This window comes from Pseudopipra pipra, chromosome 1, assembly GCF_036250125.1.
Source record: "Pseudopipra pipra isolate bDixPip1 chromosome 1, bDixPip1.hap1, whole genome shotgun sequence".
In the NCBI taxonomy this organism is placed as follows: domain Eukaryota; kingdom Metazoa; phylum Chordata; class Aves; order Passeriformes; family Pipridae; genus Pseudopipra; species Pseudopipra pipra.
The window spans coordinates 91937191-91958061 of record NC_087549.1 but is presented as its reverse complement, the minus strand read 5'-3'; the positions used below and the strand labels follow the sequence as shown (position 1 = coordinate 91958061).

The window sequence follows — 20871 nt, the reverse complement described above, 5'->3', positions numbered from 1 at the left end:
AAGAACTTGTAAGTGTATAATGCATAGTACACCTCTGCCACAAGAAAACAGATCCTGGGTAAAGACAGAATCAAAAGACAGGAAAATTACTTAAGTGACACAAATTACTCTGGACAAAATCACAATCAAAAGTGGCACATTTAACAGCTGCCTATTCATGGAGTAACATGCATTGCCAACAGTAAAATCTTAAGAGGTCTACGAGATTTCTACAAGAAAGACCAAAGAATGCTGGAGATTAAAGTATAAGCAACATAAATGCAGTTTTGCCTTCATGCTGAGAAACCTGCCCTGCTTCCTTTCCCAACCCCTGCCAAGATAACTATTACTGTCTCTATCAATTCTGAGCAAACCCTGGAGCCCTGTATACAAGTTTTATTTGACCAAATTCAGCTGCTTGCTATAAATATGCCACTGTTATATCCATGTACCACACAGTTCTGTTTAAAGTTCTCACAGAACATGTGCCACTTACCCGCAGGGAAGAAAAACAAACCACAATCAAAACAACACACCACCCTTCTTTTTTTCCCTCACTACATTTTTACTCGTGCAACAAGAAGAGACTATTCACGAGTAGTACTAGTCATGACTTGAATCAAGCTGGTATAATTTCAGAATACAACGGGGAACCTCGTGAACTTCTAAGAGTTTGATAAGGGTGCACACTGGAACAGAAAAGGGACATGGGATATTTGAAATACTACACCACATTAACATGTCTCACTATGGGGATAAACACTGGCCCAAGGTTGATATTTGCTGCAATATTTTGTTACTCATTTCCAGTATTTTGTTTTTGATACCAGCGGGCACCCTCCCAAGAATACTGAAATCTTCTTCCTTGGAATCGACAGATTTCAAAGAAACACTATGCAAGCACTGGCTAATCTTCCTCTCTGTGGTTACAAAACCCCATGTTGAGGATGAGAGGCAATTGCTCTGACACAGAATTTAAGTGTAAAATAGAGAATCAACAGTACTGCTTTAAAATATTTGGCAATAGGGTAAAAAATATGTTTTAAGCCAAAGGAAGCTTTCCTAACAAAGACACAGCAGGCCATCTAACTCCAAGGGTGTGCGTATTTGTTTCGATTGAAGTAATCCCCAATATTCCAGGCACATATTTGATTGTAAATGAACTTTCTATCTAGACACTAAAGGAAATAAATTGCTTATACAGAAAGCTTTATTCTAAAATTAAAAAAAACCCTAAGAACAACAAAAACCCCAACAAAAAGAAGCCCTAAAAGTTCAAGATTCAAATAACTAAAGGAAAAACAATTAAAAAGAAAACATAATTTTCAAACCAATAAATAATATATTAAAACATTAAAAATATAATTTTACTGTGTATTTATTCCATGAACAGAGACTTTATATAGCAGTTTTGTTAAACATTAAATTGTCTTGTAATTTTGATAATTTTTAGAAATCATAACAAAGGTAGTTTATTCATTTTCTGAAAACTCAGTGGGAGATGCAAAACTGCTCACATCTTGCAGTAGTTCAAATGAACTAGTTACAGGAATTTACCTAACTTTGCTGATTAAAAACTCCAAAGAACCAAACCACATGAAAAACTTCACTGTTTTTTCTGTGTGATGTCTGCAGATGGTAGCAAAAGTAAGAAGAGAACAGTTCACTGAAGTAGTATGACTCAAAACATCTTGAAGGTAAAAGCAAGCCAGCCTTCTCCAAAGTCAATAGGAACTGTTAATAGCTGCACAGAGCTAGGATTTCACCATTTTTGGAGAGGTCAGTTAAGTGAACATTCACAAGTAGGAGAAGGCTTAATCTAGTAAACCAAAACATCTGTGGTTAGTAAAATTGAAGCAGATTTCGTACCTACATTAAAAATATGTTTCCATTTGTCAACTTGTGGTTTTAAGTACAACTCGGCAACATTCTGGGAAATGAATGATGCAATCAACACTTCCAATAGAGAAGGGGCTAGACAGCATGTGATTTAATAGCAATAACATACTTGAAGCAAACAATTTAGCTAATACATACCAGTGAATGGGAGACTGCTCCTTTAAGGATTTTTGCTGAAAACAAGAGGAAAAGCAAGATAGACAAGCAGTTAAACTCAGGATACTCTCAATAATACATGACAAGTAAATACAGTCTTGTAAGAACTCTGGATCTCGATTTGGATTTCGGCAAAACACAAAGACGTTTTGGAGCAACTTAGGAATGATTCTAAATTTCCTTCACCAAAAGGAAACAAATCCTTAAAGAACCTTCTGTCTTTCCTGTGTGAATGGGGAAATTCACAGGAAAACCTCCCAACTAGTGTTAGTGTAGACAGAATGTTACTCTTACATAGTCTCAATAGAAATGGGCTTTTCCTGAAAAAAGTTAGAGATGGAGCTCATCCTTAGATTGCAAATTGACTTAGAGAGCTGAGAGACCTAACAATTTTAATTCTTTTTCCTTTTATCCTTTATTTCCTGCCAGGGAGGAAATGAACAGATACATTTCTAAATCAATGGGGAGCTACTGCAGATTTTCACAGCTGAAACAGTTTTATGGCAAAACAGCCTAATTTATTTTTCGCTTGCATGTTTCAAAAGAGCTCTGCAAATTAAAAATCAAACTACAAAGTCAGAGAACTGGAAAGTATCTCTCTACATTCAGAGTTGCTACTGATTCCAATTAGAAACAATATACAGCATCGATACAGAGAAGAGATTTACAGAAACAAATTGGGAGAATTGCCAGCTTAGGTCTCCTGTTTATGAATTTAGTGATCATTTGACACTCAACTGTTTCTTTTCAAGAGACATGCACTTCCAGCCCAGAAAGCCAACTGTATCCTGGGCTACATCAAAAGCAGCATGGCCAGCAGGTCGAGGAAGGTGATTCTTCTACTCTGCTCTGATGACACCCCACCTCTACTGCATCCAGCTCTGGGGTCCCAGCATATGATGGACATAGGCCTGATCCAGCAGGTCCAGAGGACCACAAGGATGATCAGAGGGCAGGGCCACCTCTCCTATGAAGATGGGCTAAGAGTGTTGGGGTTGTTCAGCCTGGAGATGGCTCTAGGGAGACCTTAGAGCAGCTTTCCAGTACCTAAAGGGGCTGCAAGAATGCTGGAGAGGTACTTTCTACAGGAGCATGTAGTGACAGGACAAAAGGGAATGGCTTTAAACTGAGAAAGGGTCAGTTTAGGTATTGGGAAGAAATTCTTTATTGTGAGGGTGGGGAGGCACCAGAGAAGCAGTGGATGCCCTGTCCCTGGAAGTGTTCAAGGCCAGGTTGGATGGGGCTTTGAGCAACCTGGTCTAGCGGAAGGTGTTCCTGCCTATGGCAGGGGGGTTGGAACAAGATGGTCTTTGAGGTCCCTGCCAATCCAAATAATTCTGTGATTTAATATTTAGTAGCACATCCTGATATAATAGATTCTCACCTGTTCCAAAAGGCTCATTCCTAGAGTTTAAATGTCAGATTTGTACTTCAAAATATATAGAGGATTTTCTAAATTTCTGGAATGCCACTAAATACATGTGGTACATATGATGATACTGTGTTAGAAAGACAAAGGAAATGGGAGATTTTGTGTCTCTGCACACAGGAGTAGCAAACTTTTACACGACACTTAAAGACTTTTTGGGCTAGGGGATAATAATTATGTTCTCTTTATAGTGTATTTTTCCTGAAGGACACATTAACTTTATTCCTTGCTTAAAACCACTCACCAAGTGCTGGTTTGCTGACACTTTGCTAATTCCAAGACAACACTTCTCTATAATCTTTCACTTCCTCCTTCCACCTGCCCAAAATAGAAATTTACTTGCACAGTATCTGTTCTTAGCAGGATAGAACCTATATTTAAAATTAGTCTTAAATAGTTATTTGTCAGATGCTCAGGCCTACAAGCAAACACGTACTGATTACATAGAGATATACAGAATCCCCTACCCTGGGAAGTTAAGACCAACAGCAAAGTCATTCTAAAAATTGAATTATCGCTTGTCTTAACTGGAGAAAGTGTCAAATCCTGTAAGTTAGTGCAAAAAATATTTTTTAAACAAAAAACTGAAGTTCTTGAATAAAGATTCATTAATTTAGAGGGGCTGTTAAGTTTGAGTGCATTAACAGTTTTCCTTACGTTATTCCTCTTCAATGTCTTGGAGGGGCTGTTAACTTTGCAAATTCCTAGCCTAAAAGATGTGCTATTAGCAGTGACTTACCTTCAACCAAAGAGATTAATTTCAAATTAAAAAGTTGCATTTATAATGAAAACTCGTGTTCTATGAAATATTCAAAATTCTTTATTTCAGGCCAGTATTTTTACAGGCATCCATCTTTTCCTCCATGCTTGTACATGATCAAAGTCTAGCACTCCCAACCACAAAAAAAGTTAAATGATCATTACAGTATAGGCACAAAGTAGCCAAAAAGCTTTACTTTCATTAAGCAAAGCCGTGATTGTGCTCTAACAGCATTTATCATCAGTGCATAAACTGATTTCCCCTCCTAAAAGCAAGCAGGAAAGGGAAATTTCCCTTAACTGAAGGAACACAGATGGCAGCTCTGCTACTAAAGCAGTCACTTCATCAGTGGAAGAATGATAGATATCTGGATACACTGGACACCTTTCTTCATTGCTTTCAGTCGCTCTTACCGGTTCAGGTGGGCTTGTTCAGAACTGGATTAAACATCTTACAGGGGTCTGTTACTGCTTTCATTATTATAATCACTATCAAGGTTCCACATTTGAACAATCAACATGATTTTTTAAAAAATAAAGCCATAAAAGCCCCAGAAGTCTGTTGGTACTGCAGTTTTCTTGCAAAGACCCTGTTTCATAACTATTTAAAATCTCTTTCCTTTCTAGAAACATCAATTTCCTTTCCCCCAAGAAGGCAGCACCAGAGACACTTTGTATCACTTAAACACAAATTAACACAACTAGCGTATTTTACTGCATTTCAAACTTCCAGTTATAGTGGTAAGGTTAGCAATGAGCATATGGAATGAGTATCTGATACTTACATGTACCAAAGGCAAGTTAGTCACAAAAGTCTCTACAAATATCTTACAAATAAAACCAGCAGCAAACACTGCTATCATTACACAGCACTCATTAATGAAACACGAGTGATTGGGCAGCCATCTGGAAAACAAGCTGATAGCTATGTTATAAAAATAGCAAAACAAATATCTGATCATAGTAACTGTATGAACAAGTGTTAGCAGGAGGGAAGTGAGCATGATTCAGTTAGCACAAACTCTAGTTATACAACAGTGCCTCCAAGCCACAAAACGTGTAGTTTCAGTTTTACATTAACAACCAACACTTCAGTCCGACACATGCAACCGACTCTGGCAAGCTTGTCCAAAGAGGCAATGGAACATAATTCTACTGGTTCTTCAGGCCCATCCGATTGGCATGAGTGCCAGTCTTTGCTTCTGTATGACACTTGGCAGTGGCAAGGTGCACTACAGCTCAGAACAGAGGGAAATGGCAGACGTGCTGTTGTCAGAGGTAACATTCAACATATACATGATATGTGTACAGTTTGTTTCTAGGCACATCTTTGGTTACATTCTCAGTACAGTCTGCTTTATAAAATAATAAATAAAACAGTCAAGACTGGTTAAAATCCAGGCAAAGATTAAAATCGTCTTTTTTTTTTTTTTTTCAGAAACCAAGACAGTAGAAGTCCCTTTAAATTCATGTCTTGTTATATCCATAAGCGGTAAAATCCCAGTGCTACAGTAAGGCATGTAAATACTGAACCTGAAAGGAAATAAAAATGGGGAGGAAAATGGCATTAACATTGACATTAAATCATTAGCTCTCAGAACATCTCTTGTGTCTTACTACAAAACTAAAAGTGTAACCACCACCCCTTCCCCATGCAAGAAAATAAGGATTTTGGTTTGCAACAAACAATTTCAAGGTAGGAGGAGTATAAAAACGACAAATAAGAAGGAAGGAAGGAAGGAAAAAAAAAGAATGCAGAGAAACTGGGCTGGAGAACTCTTGAAAGGCTGAAAGAAACCCTTACTTGCTTACCATTCAAAAAAAATCAATATGGCAAGTTACAGATGCAAAATGAGGAAATAAATAACAAGATTAATAAATCGCAGTCAAGTATTCAGCAAACAAATAAATGAAAGCCATCTTTAACAAGGGTTATCAGTTTTCAATTTTTAAAATGTCTATTTAAATGAAATCAACTTTTGATTTCTAGATAGACACACAAAAGATTTTTGCCATTGTTTGCAATAGGAGCACTTCAAACACAATGCAAATGATTTTTAATTACTTTTTCTTCCATGTAGATTTCAACGTCTACTCTCTTATACAGATCTGAATCATGGGCCATCTACCACCACCACCTGCGTCTCCTAGAACGCTTCCATCAACGCTGTCTCCGTACAATCCTAAACATCCACTGGTCAGATTATGTGACCAATACATCTGTTCTAGAATGAGCAGCAATCACAAGTATTGAGGCCATTTTACTGAGAACAGAGCTGTGTTGGGCAGGGCACGTCTCAAGGATGAAGGACCACTGCCTCCCTAAGATCTTGCCTTATGGTGAACTTGCCACTGGCTGCTGCAAGAGAGGAGCCCCGAAGAAAAGATACAAGGACTCCCTGAAACAACATCTCAGCCTTGGCCATATTGATCACCATAACTGGTCTACTCTGGCCTCCAATCGGGAGGCCTGGAGACACACCATCTATAACACTGCTGATGCTTTTGAGAAAGCACACAGGATCACCCTTGAGGAGAAAAAACAACGCAGAAAGAATCGTGCCTTGCAGAATATACCATCTAAGGAGTCTTTCTGCTGTGCCTTCTGCAACTGGACATGCCTGTCTCATATTGGCCTTTTCAGCCACCAATGCGCTTGTAACAAAGGTGGGTAGAGACCTTCCCAAATCTTTGTTTGCGAAGCCCAGCCATGATGATGATGATGAGTAGGAATGGTAGGGAAAAGAATTTCTTCTCATTTTAATAAAGCACCTTTTACTTTCCATTTTATTGGTTCTCTCTAAAGGGTATGTCACAAATACAGGACTATGAATAGGCTTAGGTGATTTTACTTGTGACAAAACCCATTGTGAAAGAATAATCAGAAAATCTAAATCAGAAGAATAATTTTCTACTCATTTAACAGTAATGCACACTCAGTAGCAAAATGTCAACATATTAAAGTTACCACAGACCATAATGCAGGCACACATATGCTTCAAGGCATATGTAAAAAGGGAAGTTTAAAGAATATGTAGAGCTGAACAGTCAGAAAAGCTGAAATGTTCCATTTTGCACATAGATCTCCATCAGATGGATGAAGAAATCCTAGTAATGCGCACAGCAGGCTGCTTTTATAAATTAAGTCAGGCACTGAAGAACTTTTTGGTCCTTGTTAACATGCAGTCTTTTAGATTTCTCATACACATTATTATTACAGTATAAAGCAGGGCAAAACCCAGAAAAAAGCCCAGGCAAAATAAAGTTGCAAATCAAGGAAACTTTGGGTTAAGTACACAAATAAGGCTGCTAATCTTGCCTAAGACTATTTCAAGTATTTTTATTTTTTTTCAATTGGGGCCTTTATGAATACAGCTCATCGAGAGTTTGCCAAATATTTAACAATGTTTAACAGTTTCACCCTCAGAGACTATCAGATTCCTTACCTGCTAGGTACTTAATATTATCAAGTTTGTGTGATTCGAGCATTGTTTTCAGATCTGCAACTTCTGTATCTATTTTTCTGTCTGTTTGGGTAAGAGCCCGATCTTGCTGTGCATGCTAAAAAACAAAGCAACAAAATGATGTAATTTTATCACTTTCCAGTTTATTTAGAAATTCAACCCATCCCTTCAAGTTGTATTTTTGCTTTCTCCTTAAATGCACGTTAATTTGCATTCAAAGAGAGTAAGTTCCTTCTTAGCTGATTATATCTGAGGAATTGAATAATTCGGTGAACTTGGGAAATTTGTGATTACATGGTCCTTAACACATAATCTAGAAACTGGCAGAACTGGATGCCTTCTTATCTCGATCTAACAGCATAAACATTAACTTCAATCTGTTGCTCGGCCCACTGATACAAAAGTCACTGCTGAATTTTAAGAGCTACTGAGAAGTCAAAGAGCCTCTTGTGACAAAATCATACTGGAGCATAAGGATTTATGGATCATTAGAAAAACTGAGAATTGGCCTTCTGTTGTAGAAAAGCATGTCTTCATCTTGTAATGAATTCTACCACAAAAACAGCTCCAAATTCAGAATCTGATTATGACAGAGGACAGGACTTCTGTTAAAAAATATGGTATAGAATTATTACTCAGAAGAGACTGAAAAATCCAACTTGTAAACTGAGAACAACAGCTGCTGAGCTGCTTATATTTTCAAATCAGCACTACTGAAACATTGTGAATCAGTTAATGATTTACTGCTAGACATAATCCCAGAAATAATTCCCTATACTACAGAAAGGAAACAAAAGGAAGTAGTAGTGCTTGGTAAAAACTTCCTCTAAAATGAAGACAAATCAATCTAACAATAAGTTTCTCACTGAATGTGGGGGGAAGAATTAATTTCACATTAAGAGTAGAATTTCATCTAGAGAAAATATGACATGGATCAAGTCTCAAGACAAAGTGACTACTGGATAGTTCATATATACATGCAGAAGGTCTAATAATATATACGGAAGCCTTTTTATTCTGTAGGCATTTACATTACAGTGCTTGAAGACATGAACAAGTCCAAAAAGAATACCAGGTCTATAACACGAGTACAAAAGATTTGCTGTGTAATAATCAGCTATCAAGTTCTTACCAATTCCACTATTTCTGTCCTCATTTCAAGTAGTTTTCTTTCATTAAGCGAGTACTAGAGGAGGGGGAAAAAAAAAAGTTAAACATGATACTGTCCTTAAACTCCCCCCCCCCTTTTTTCCACTTCAAAGTATGTTTATTTGTTTCCAAATTATGCAGAACACATAATCTGGACAAGACTATTGACTGACAACACTTGGGAGACAGCACTGTAGGATAACTGCTGTCCTTTTGAAAAGCACAATTCAGACTGGTGTTCATCCACACCTCTGAAATGTAAAGTGCAACGAGTTCATCAGACACTCATCTTCTGCAAAAGCTACATATTAGTGAGCAGCTGGAAGACAGGCTGGCAGATTTGCAGTTCTGAAAAACAAGGGCCTATGATTCTAAACAGTAACTCTGGAACAGTTAACTAATCCATTGAGCATACAAGCACAACTAAGAGCGAACCACCTACTTCCTTCAGGAAGGGAGAACAGTTTTAAAATATCGTATCAAACTCAGTTATCAAAGAAATGTTTAGCCAGCACTGTATAACCCACCATTTGAGTTGTTCTGACCATCATTTAATGATATATTTGTTAAAACCAGAACATTTGTATCTCATGTTAAGCCATTCATTAGTGGATCCTCAGAAGTGGTGGCTTATTTTTAAGTTACAGCTATTGGGTTCAAGGAAAGTTAAACCCAAATTAAAGAAGCATACCTTTAAAGCAGACTACCTTTCTGAATCATGAACAGGCATGATTTACCTTGACATCTATAATGGTTCCTGTCCCACTACTGGAGCAAATTATTAATTTATTATTAAATTATTCATAGACAGTTGCTAAACCACCAGTAAATGGCACAGAGTATTAAGGTCATCAGGCACCCATCTCAGAATCCTCAGTTACACAGCAATAACCTCATCTGTTGACATTCTCACATGGAAGTCACCTTATTTTTCCTCCACTCTGGAAGCTTATTTCGTTTTAATATTAAAATCAGATTAATCTACATAAGTGCCTCAGCATTGAAAAACCCTCATGAAAGATCTAGAGCTCTATTTGGATGTTTGACTGATCTGAAGTTGAAGCTAAAAGTCAGCAGGCTGCTACAAATGTAGAAAATTACATAAAGACAAATAACAGCATGTCTACAATTAATGAAAGAGTCAGTAGGTTCTGCAAAAGGAAAAAAAGGATAAAAAAAGAAATTCACGTATTTTATATAAAGCTACATTTTTTAAAGTGGCAAGATGGCAGAATATTTATAAAAGAATCTAATTAAAATTATGTTTCGGTAGAAATGTAAGAATTGGACCCCACACTGATAAACTGATCATCACTATCAAAAGAACCATGACAAAATAATTTTATGGGCTGAAATAGTTCACCTGTTTTACTTTAAACAGATGCAGTTAGCCAAATACACATCTTCTGAATAATTTATATTCTACAAGCTTCTTTCTGGATGTTTCTTAAAGTTTTGTTTTGTGGCTAGAACTCTCTAGGTCAGACCCAAGGATTTTAATCTTAGGTTTAAGACAGTGAAATTGGCCTTTTACTGGAAGGCATTACGACACATTCGTAACAACAAGAGTGCATTAAAAAAACAAAAAAAGAAGGAAATACAAGGCTAAACTGCCCCCCCCCCCCAAATTCAACAGGGAGATTTAAGTTCACATTTTTCACAGTGCAGAGAAAATTTATTTTTGTCAGATGCATCTTGAGTTTTTTAACACCAAGCTTATAGGAACTGTGATGCATTAACACACAATAGATATGGATTTTTGTACTGTACTTCAAGTTTTTAAATCACATCTGTACACTGCAGATGTAAATCACAGCATAAAGAGATGTGCATTGAGTAATGTAGGATTCTGTGAGAAATAAAGAATAATTAAATAATAAAGCATTCAGAGTTTGAAACATTAAAGACTGCCCACATCAGTGTTGACACAGTAAGATTCTCTATCAGTACTTATTCCAAAGAAAACTGAACAATAAGAACATTTTACTTTGTGCTTCAAGTTAAAGCAATTTAAATGTTTTTCTCTTCTGAACAGTAACTTAGTAAGAATGCACAGTAACCTGCAATTATCCTGAGTTTTATTCTCAGAAAGCTGGATATTCAGTCCTTAGTCACATTACAATTGAAGTAAATATACCAATGATGCTCTGCCTACTATAGAAAATACCAGATAACATCTCTTCCCCAAGTCAGTGTATGTGCTACAACCTGCTCCGCATTCATCTGCCTTTTTCCTTTTCTGTTCATGCATGGCAGAGCTGACATTAAAGTGGGGGAGTGGGAGGAGTAAAAAAAGAGAAGAGCAGTTTCCATAGAAACTATGAAATTATTGTTGCACAACAGACTACAAAGTTGGTTAACTTTTTTAAGAGAAAGTTGACACGCATAGTTTGCTTTTCCTGGGAGGCAGTCAAAATAATGTTGTGTTCTGCACAACAGACAAGAGTCCAGATTCCAGGATCCTACATAAATATACAAGAAAACATTGGTGCCTAATTTATCACTGGTGCAGTGGTTTTATATAGGTTTTGTAAGCCTGAAATATTGCAAAGCTTATGATCTATACAAGGAGTACATTTCATATGATGCTTTTTTAAAAACAACAGCATGAAGTATTAACCTTTAAATAAGAATTCTACCTGCTGAAATTGTACTTTATTCAAGCATCTACCATGAGCTAGCAGACTGTTAGTCTTTATACTAAAACAACACCAACACAGCTGTTACCTAAACTAATCACACTGAAAAATGTCAAGGGGCACACACAGAAGATAAATGACATCTACTTGAGCAGTTCTTATTGCCAGGATTGGAGATAAATATTACGTCTTCGTTACACACCTGGGAAAAAGGACTGAATAAGAAATAATACTAATAGAAAAAATGTAATTAAAAGATCTTTCAATTTAGAAGATGCAATTTCACTGAGATCCTAAAAGTTACTGAAAAAAAAATCTATGAGAACAGAACTCTAAATAAAGTGCTACAGATAATGCAAAAACTTGTTAAAATTCTACATCTACATTACTCTAATTTAAGATTACATCAATTCAGATCTACCAGATATTTCAAAGCTCAAAACAATCTGAATCAGCATCATTTACAATTAAAAAAATAAGACAGGGAAATGAAACATCTTCAAGGATGATAAATTCGAGGAATGTGTAAAGTTCATTAAGCGTGAAAACAGAGAGATCTACTAATAAAATAGAACACCTCTAGGCACCTGGTCAGCATGTTGAATTAAATAATATATTTAAGTGTAATGTGTTAATCTCAATATTAAAACAATATCAAAATAGATAAGATATATAAACCTAAACAGGGCACCTTGCACTATACCAGCATAAGGATGAATAACTTAGATTAATACCCTCTTGAAGCTGAGTGATACTATAGGTCAGTATGAAAATGCTCCTTGGGTGAGATGCTCTTACCCAAATTTGGAAATTACTCAGTGTTGACATGCTTCTAGAAGAAAGTTAACAAAACTTACCAGTTCTTTTACTCTGCTCTTCTCTAGGTTTAGGTTTAACTTGTTATCTGCTCGAACTTTGGTAATTTCATCCTAATGGGAAAAAATGATAAAGTAGCAAGATTTTCTGTTTAATCATAAACAGAAAGAATGAGACAAATATATTGTATCTTACTTTACACATCTCATTAATAAAGCTTCTCTCCAATTAGTGTATATAATTTTCAAAAGTATAAGTATTTCTAATCTTCCCCTGGGAAATACTGATGTTCTATTGTATGAGTTGGACCTCAGAATCAAAAACTAACAACTACTTTTAACACTGAAACAGCACTTCATTGAGAGCACTTCATGTGTTCTCACTTCAATGAGAACACATCCTTCTATAATTGCAGGGAATGTTTCCTGTATCCCGTAACTCTGATTTCTAGAAACCTATGCCTAGGTACACCAGTAAGTTGGATTTCTTCTATGAAGCAATCTTGATGCTCAAAATAACTTTTAAAAACAGTTTCCAACTTTCCTTTGTAAAACAAAATCTGTTTCTAAAGACTACATCTAAGGCTTTCAGAAAAAGCTAAAGACATTTTAGAAGTCAGGAAACATTTATCAGATTTTTAAGCACCTAACTTTTAAAAACTACCATAAGCTGTACACTTGCATTTTACTTTATCAATAGCTGTAAGTGATTCCTGCTTTTCTCAATGACACCTGCCATTTTAGTGCAACCTCCTGGCAGGAATTCCAGCCAGCTGACAGTTTGTCATGTGGCAAACTGCTGATCAGATGAATGTGTGGGAGAAGCAAAAGATGGCTGATGTTCTGGGAGATTCTAGTTAGAACCAGATAAGCATTTCTCAAGTAGGCCAATGTCTAGTAGTTAAGAGTTGATTAAGTTAGTATGAACAATAATTAGACTCAATTTCTGTGTTTGAATTTTGAACTTTAATTGGTTCAACAATCATTAGTTGTCATTGCAACAGAATACATTACAATTTAATAAATAAAAATTAGAAATAATTTTTCTTGAACTTTTATATTGCCTTTTTGTATAAGCAAACATAAAACAACTTGCCCTTGTGAGAATTACATTTACAGTTAAAAGTAAAATTTAAAGACATTTAGCTTTTAAGAAAAGATGACTCAGATCCTTGATGCTCTACCAGTGGATGACACTAGCTCATTTACATGCGACTAAAACTCTAAAATAAGTTACAATTCAAAAATTAGATGCCAAATGCATTTTAAAATGGTATTCTGAAAACCCAGATGCATTAAGCACTTCATAACAGTGTGAAACACATGGGATTAGGCTTGAAAAATTTATATTTTCCTTTTGGAGATGACAGTGCAAAAAGAAACATAAGAGAATAGGAAAGAAATGGTAAGGAGGCACTAAACCAAGTTTGAGCACACTGTCAGCTAGCTCAACAAGTCCAACAGTCTGATAGTTTCATGGAAAAATCCTAGGGAAGGAAGAGTGCTCCATCCTTTCAACTAAGAAGGACATCTCAACAGCCAACAGCAGTTAGGTCAGATGTCTGTACTCCCTACAAACAGTTAATGTTTCCCAGTTTCCAATCTTAATCACTCTTTCAAGAATGTATGTTTCTGTGTAAAGCCTGCTTATGCCTCCACACCAATTGAAGTGATAGATTTAAGAGGATATTGGTTTTGATGATAGAAGTGTGTTTGGAGTGCTCTGCAAGACACACAAAGCATAAAGAACAGAAACACAGCACTGATGCTTAAACCTGATAAGAGTAAGAATCTTGTATGATAACTTAACAGAGTAAGTTTCCTATACAGAGCCTGTTTTCTTGCAGTGGTCATTTACTCCCAAACAAATGGGACCAAACAAAATGATCCCAATTGGTGGCCTAAAAAGGCCATTTAAAGACTATTTTAAGTTCTGGACAGTTAACTGGTAAGTCTTCAGAGAAAAAAACCAAAACAAAACCAAAAACCCCTCAACAATCAGAAAACCACAATTAGGAAGTGCTGTAATTTTAAAAGCATGTTGCATTGTTAATGTAGAGGCAGCCCTAAATGCAGAACTTCACTCAGCCTTAACCATCATATGGCAGTCACTTTCTGAATCTGAATTAAGGACAGGTAAGTAAAAACGCCTTCACTTATATTTTTCTTCAGGCCTTGTACTACTCACAGTTCCTTGTCCCCATAAATGAAGTATGCATGAACTGTCTTTGCTGCAGCCCTCAGTGTACTATCAACAGCAATTTCAGTATCCTATGTATCACAACAATTAAGCACCACTTTGAAAATAAAACTTTGAAAGCAACACCTTTTATTTTTTCAAGCAAACTAGACAGGTGTTAATTCTTAATTATCTTACCATGACTTGCTTCTTTATCTGCTGGAGTTCAAGTTTTATTTTCTGGAAGAGTAGGAAAAAAAGTGTGCACTTTATTACTGTATATAAAACCATAAAATCTAGAAATCATACTGGATTTACATGATCAGTAACAGTGGCTGTAATCCCTAATGTGAAAAGGCAGGCAAATCAAGCATGACTCAGTATGTGTATAGATATATACACATGCATGTTTACTCAGTACTGTGCACTTCCAAACAACAGCACAAGGCAGAAATTAGCAATGTCCCACTGGCTGCCCTCCTAACACAGCCCAGGAGGCTGTTGGCTGCTTTTGCCACAAGGGCTCATTCCTGGCTCGTGGTCAACTTGGTGTTTACCAGGATCCTTAGGGCCTTTCCTGCCAAGCTGCTTTCCATTTGGTCACCCCCAGCCTGTCCTGGTGCCTGAGGCTATTCTTCCCCAGGGGCAGGACTGGGCATTTCCATTTCTTCAACTTCATGGGACTCCTGTCATCCCATTTCTCCAGCTTGCTGATATCCCCATGAATGGCAGCACAACTGCCTGGTGTGTCAGCCACTGCTCCCCGCTTTGTATCATCTGCAGACTTGCTGAGGGTGCACTTTGCTCCATCGACAAGGTCATTAATGAAGGTGCTAAACCATCCCAGCCCCACAGTCATCCCCTTGGCTACAACGTGCTTTTTAACATCATTAGAAAAAAAACAAGCAAGTGATAGAATAGCACTTTCCAAGACAGGGATTTTTTTACCTCATTTTCTGAACGAAGTGCTGAAAATTCACTTTTTTCCAAAATAATCATGTCCTTTTTCACACCACCAATATGGGACATTACTTGCTGAAGTGCAATTTCCTTTAAAAGAAGGAAGAAAAACCTCAGGACATATCATAACTATGATGCTTTTTCTCATCTGTGCCTACAAGTATGATAGGCTATTTTGGTACCCTGAAATTTTTAATTCAGCCATTTCAGGTTGATTATCCGAGTTTTCAGAAGGCAAGATAAAGTGACAGTGACAAAATAAGCAAGTTAAGCTCAAATGTTGGTAATGTTTAACAACGTTAACGTTCTGATCAGTGCTAACACAGATCAGAATAATTCAATTAATAACCTAGGAAACAGTTTCTTCCAAGTCTTCAAATTCTTAAGCTAGCAAAGGCTTTAGGGAGAAGTGTCTCTGAGCTAAATAAGCAAAGCTGGCTTTCAGACCAAAACTCCTCAGCACAACCATGCTCTGTAATTGCCTCCTTTTTTACCTCTCCCTGCAAGGGAGCCACTGTGTTTCACTTCTCAGAATCATGCGCTAATACTTTTAATTGCTCTTCTCAGTCCATTACACTGGACTGACAGAAGACAAACAAGAATCCTCTGTAACTTTCAAGGATGGAAAAGTTTGCAGACGCTGTTCTAGATCCTACACTATCCACACATGCAAACAGGGGCTGTCTTCTCTTCTCTGAAGACCTTCCTCTACTAAGTAGTCCCTTACTTTTGATGCTGGACTAAGAGCCCTACAAATCTGACACAGCACTCTACCTTCAGTTTTGTCATGAAATGCTATTCTAACTTACAGCATTGTATTTCTAAGTGGCATCGGAAGATGCCTCTCCAGGCTGACCATAAGACTTAGAAAAATGGGTCAGAGTACTGGACACATTAGAAAAACCCTACATAAACAGTGCTGCATGGACACCTATTTTCTTACTCCCTGGTGTCTCCAGCTTGTTCTTGCTCTCTCTTGTCTTCAGTGAACTCAGCAAACAGAAAACAGAATCTTCCATATTCTTTCTCTTCTTCATCTCTACATATACACACACGTGTACCTGTTTTTCCCTAAGGTGTTATCTAACCAATGTAATATTTCATCTTTTACATATCCAACTATGGCCTAATGACAATAGCTCATTCAGAACACCCCAAATCTTTCTTCCAATTCTTCATTCTCTTTTTGCACAAGCCCTTGTGCAATCAAAGACCATAAGGATGTACAGGTTTATCACCTTGCCCACAGTTCATGGGCTTCCTGAGCTGCTGTACAAATACTGAATCTTAATGGCAGAAAGTTACCTGAGGGGTCAAATCCAACAGTCTCAGAAAACATCTACCACCAGCAGCAACATTTTAATTCAACAAAAAAAAAAAAAAAAAAGAAAAGATGTTTACTTTCATTCAAAAAAGCTGGGCATAGGAGGCTGAGATTGCTTGCTGTAAACAACCATGGGAGAAAAGGACCCTCTAACATAATACATAGCAACACATATTTCATTAGCAAGCATATTAGGCTTTTATTTACTTTAACCCCACCATTGTCTCTGATCTAACCTGCTGTACTTTGGTGACCATGTCCTTGTAAATCATATCCAGGTTGGTGTTCATGATTTTCACTAATGCAGATACAATGACCTCTGACTGCTGAGTAGTGAACCCTGAGTAAAACAAAATGCAACAACATTCAGAGAGAGATACAAATCTGGACAGTTTACAGAAATACCACTCGCTGATACTCAGCACCGAGGTAAAACAAATGTCAGTTATTCAAGACAATAAAACATATACCTCTTGATCCGGCACTAACAAAAGAACACAACCAATCAGTACAGTCAAGTTTCCCCACCCCAAAATTATGTCTGACATAGTACGGCTGCTTCTGTAGTAGAGTACTATCAGCAGGATAAACACTGGGAGCTTTCTAGAGTTATTATGGAACGTCATCTCTCACATGTGGCTACTTCCATGAGCAAAAATTCTGACCCTGAAAAGCAGATACTGACTTCTTTATACTATAAAATTTCAGGGTCACTGAAGATGTACAAAACTCAACTGAAAACAAAGCCAACTGCCCTGACTTCAGGTCTACCAGCTTCTGAGTGCCTATTAGAATAAACTGAATATATTGGCAACTATAGTAAAACACTGTCCCTAAAAACACTCTCACCTTTTCCACTTTGAAAATGCAGGCATAAGATTGTCATGAACACAATTTAACCATTATGAAAAGAAACACTGGCAAAAGCATGATTGTTTCATAGTAACCAGCAGCTGAGCATCAGAAATCAACCTGAGAGGAAGCTGCTTTCAGTAGCTGAGCTGATATAATAGTTTACTACCACCAAAAGGCTCCCTCTCCCCTTATCCCTCCTCCTGACACTTTGAGCTGCTGCTCACTCAGCTGTTCCATGAGCTCATTAAACTAGCATCTCAGAATACCAATCAAGCAAAAAAACCTGGAGAGGTGACCTCTCCTTTTCAGGAATGGAGAGCTGTTACAAGTCAATTCAGCTGTACTGAACTCCACCTTAAGGTACCTCCCTCCCACCAGCAAAAGTAATATAATCCATAATAATCTATTCCCTTATCTATGTTTTAGCATAAGAGCAGCCATATTTTATATGGTATTCTATGTTGCATCCTAAAGGCTGCATTTTACAAAGTAGTCTATATTCAATCCTATTGTGATACATTGTTGCATATTCAAAAAATACATTTTCAACCACTACCTTGAAAACTCTAGGTTTTTTCAATTCTCAGTTCTTAAAATTTCATTTTTCTTTAGCATTTTTAAGTGCCAGTAGGGTAATAAATTATTCCAAACAAAGTTGTATAAGCTTACTGTTTCCTTTTTGAAGAGAAGACAACCCTGTATGTTCTTACTCAGTATAGAGAAAAGCCCCCCGAAAATCCATAAAACTGAAGCTGTAACATCGTGTGTCTAGGAAAAATAACAAACTTTGTAAAGTAAAAAACCACTCGGGACATGACATTAAAAACAGCTACTTGTTTCAAACAAATTACCATTTTCTTCCAAGAGGCATACCAGCGCATGAGTGTCAAAAAAAAGCCTCCTATTTCCCAGTAAGGATATATTCCCTTTGCCTTGCAAAGATGGTGATGCAGAGACGCTTACATCTGAAAAAAAAAAAAAAGTAAACCTAAGTTATTTTTTAAGAAAGAATATTTAACCAACGTGTTTGCTTTCCATGAGTTTCCTTACTACCCCAAATGTTTCTCATTTATGACAAAATATTTTGTGTTGAGATTATCACAGCTTGCTTGGAAGTGAAAAGGCATCCCACTAACAAGTTCTATGCCCTGGAGCTGGAAAACAGAACACTTTGGCACTGCTGCCCTTCTGAGATGCCCTCCAAGAATATAATCTTCTAGGAAAAATCCCACCAAGGACTAGGGTCCTAAATCTGTTCCTTTACCGTAATCACCATGGCTGGTGGGAGCTGTGAGGGTTAAATCCACGCTCTGTTAAAGAAGCGAACCTTCATCACTTGCCCTTTAGACGAAAACTAATCACTCACAATTTGCCATTTACTGTTTTTGCAGATAATACTTCAAACACTGAATGCCAGATTAAGACAGGGAGTAATTTCCATTGGGAGAGGTGGTGTATAAACTATCCTGAAAGAACGAACGCGAGGTGGGGCATGAGGTGATTCGTCAGGAGGCAGAATCACTTGGGTTGGAGAAGACCTCTGAGATCATCGAGTCCAACCTTTGACCCCAAACCACCCTGCCAACTGGAACATGGCACTAAGTGCCAAGTCCAGTCTTTCCTTAAACACCTCCAGGGACGGTGACTGCACCACCTCCCTGGGCAGCCCATTCCACTGCCTAATCACCCTTTCTGTGAAGAAATTTCTCCTGATGTCCAGCCTGAACCTCCCCTGGCACAGCTTAAGGCCATGTCCTTTGGCCCTGTCGCTTGTTGCCTGGGAGAAGAGACCGACCCCCTTCTGGTTACAACCTCCTTTCAGGCAGCTGTAGAGAGTGATAAGGGCCCCTCCTTTCCTCCAGGCTAAGCACCCCCAGCTCCCTCAGCCGCCCCTCATGGCACTTGCGCTGCCGCCCCCTCCCCAGCTGCGCTGCCCGACCTCCCTGTCCCCTCAGACGGTGTATTTCAGAGCGCTCACCCCTCTCCCCGCGGTGCCGCCGGCTCCCCGCGCCGCTCCCGCCGCACCTTCCCCACACGGCGCCGCCGCCGGGGCCCGGGGGCGCTGCGGGCGGGCGCCCACAGTCGCCGAGGCAGCGACGCGGGGGGGACGGGGTCGCGCGGCGGTCACGTGAGGCGCCGTCCGGGCCGCGCGGCCGCAGCAGCAGCAGCAGCAGCGCGCGCCTCCCGCCGCTCGCGGCCGTGGCCGCCTGGCCCCCGGCCATGGCCCCGCCGCCCGGTCCCGACCACGGAGAAGGGGAGGGAAGGGAGGGGAAGGCCACCGCTACTTGGATGCCATCGCTGCGCACACGCCGCCCCGGTGCCTCGCTTCCGCCGCAGGCGCCGTCCCGCTTCCGTCTCCGGCTCGTAGTGAAACACGGCCGCTGACGCCGCGAGCCACGGCGATAAATTCTATGGCTCACGCGGCGGCCGCAGCGAGAAGAGCGGCGCGGGCGGGCCGGGCCGGGCCTCTGGGGGACGGTGCTTGCGAGGGCGGTGCGGACACGGCACGGCGGAGGCGGAGTCTCTCCTGGCCGCATAATCATAGAATCGGGATCCTCAAGGTCGGAGGAGACCTTTACAATCATACAATCCGACCGTCAACCCAGCACTACCACCGTAACCCCTAAACCACATCACCCAGCGCCAGATCCCGGCGCCTCTTCAACACCTCCAGGGATGGTGGTTGCACTGCCTCCCTGGGCAGCCTCTTCCAATGCCTGACCACCCTAACAGTGAAAATTTTTTTCTAGTATCTAATCTGAATCTCCCCTGTCTCGGTTTAAGGCCGTTGCCCCGTGTTATAGGTAAATGAAAATAGATTGAAGTATAGCAGCAAAAATTTATTAAAGATTTATATAAAATGCAAATAAGCAAAACAGCGCGCTGGGCTGCCAGGGGGACCCCTGCTCCACTCACGGCCAGCAAATGCACTGGGCAAAAACAGTAATCTTTATACTATTGTCAATTCCCTTCCCATAGTCACTTGTTATCCTTCTATTGGATCCAAGTTTGCAAGTCTGGATCTGGTTGGTTCTTTTCAGGCTCACTTCAGTTGCCAGGTGCATTAGTTCATCCGTCCTTGAGGCCTAGTGTGTAGGCCTCTCCAGATGTTCATTTAGATTCCCTTTATCATACCCTTTGATCCTTGTCCTTCTCTTCGTTACTTTAGGCATACACTTTTAGACAATATACAAAAGACTTATTCAGTAAGGCATAATAATTTGTCTTTTCAGTTTAAGAACTGCCAGCTGCAGGACTACCAGC

The 20871-nt window shown here is 39.0% G+C and overlaps 1 protein-coding gene across 2 annotated transcripts; it reads right to left on the bottom strand.

The window, feature by feature from the left end:
• Positions 1-4260: 4260 nt before the first annotated feature.
• Positions 4261-20159, bottom strand: MCUR1 (mitochondrial calcium uniporter regulator 1). 2 transcript variants are annotated; one of them, XM_064665261.1, is made up of 9 exons: positions 19586-20159; positions 18459-18572; positions 16989-17092; positions 15417-15518; positions 14667-14708; positions 12332-12403; positions 8819-8872; positions 7669-7783; positions 4261-5755 (listed from the first exon to the last, which is right to left on the bottom strand). In XM_064665261.1, exons 1-9 carry the CDS (start codon positions 20148-20150, stop codon positions 5700-5702), a joined length of 1224 nt encoding a protein of 407 aa, XP_064521331.1. In that variant the 5' UTR covers positions 20151-20159; the 3' UTR covers positions 4261-5699. The 2 variants fall into 2 exon arrangements, with proteins under 2 accessions (XP_064521331.1, XP_064521339.1); XM_064665269.1 differs by lacking the exons at positions 4261-5755; positions 7669-7783; positions 8819-8872 and adding an exon at positions 10176-11676.
• Between the last annotated feature and the right edge of the window lie 712 nt (positions 20160-20871).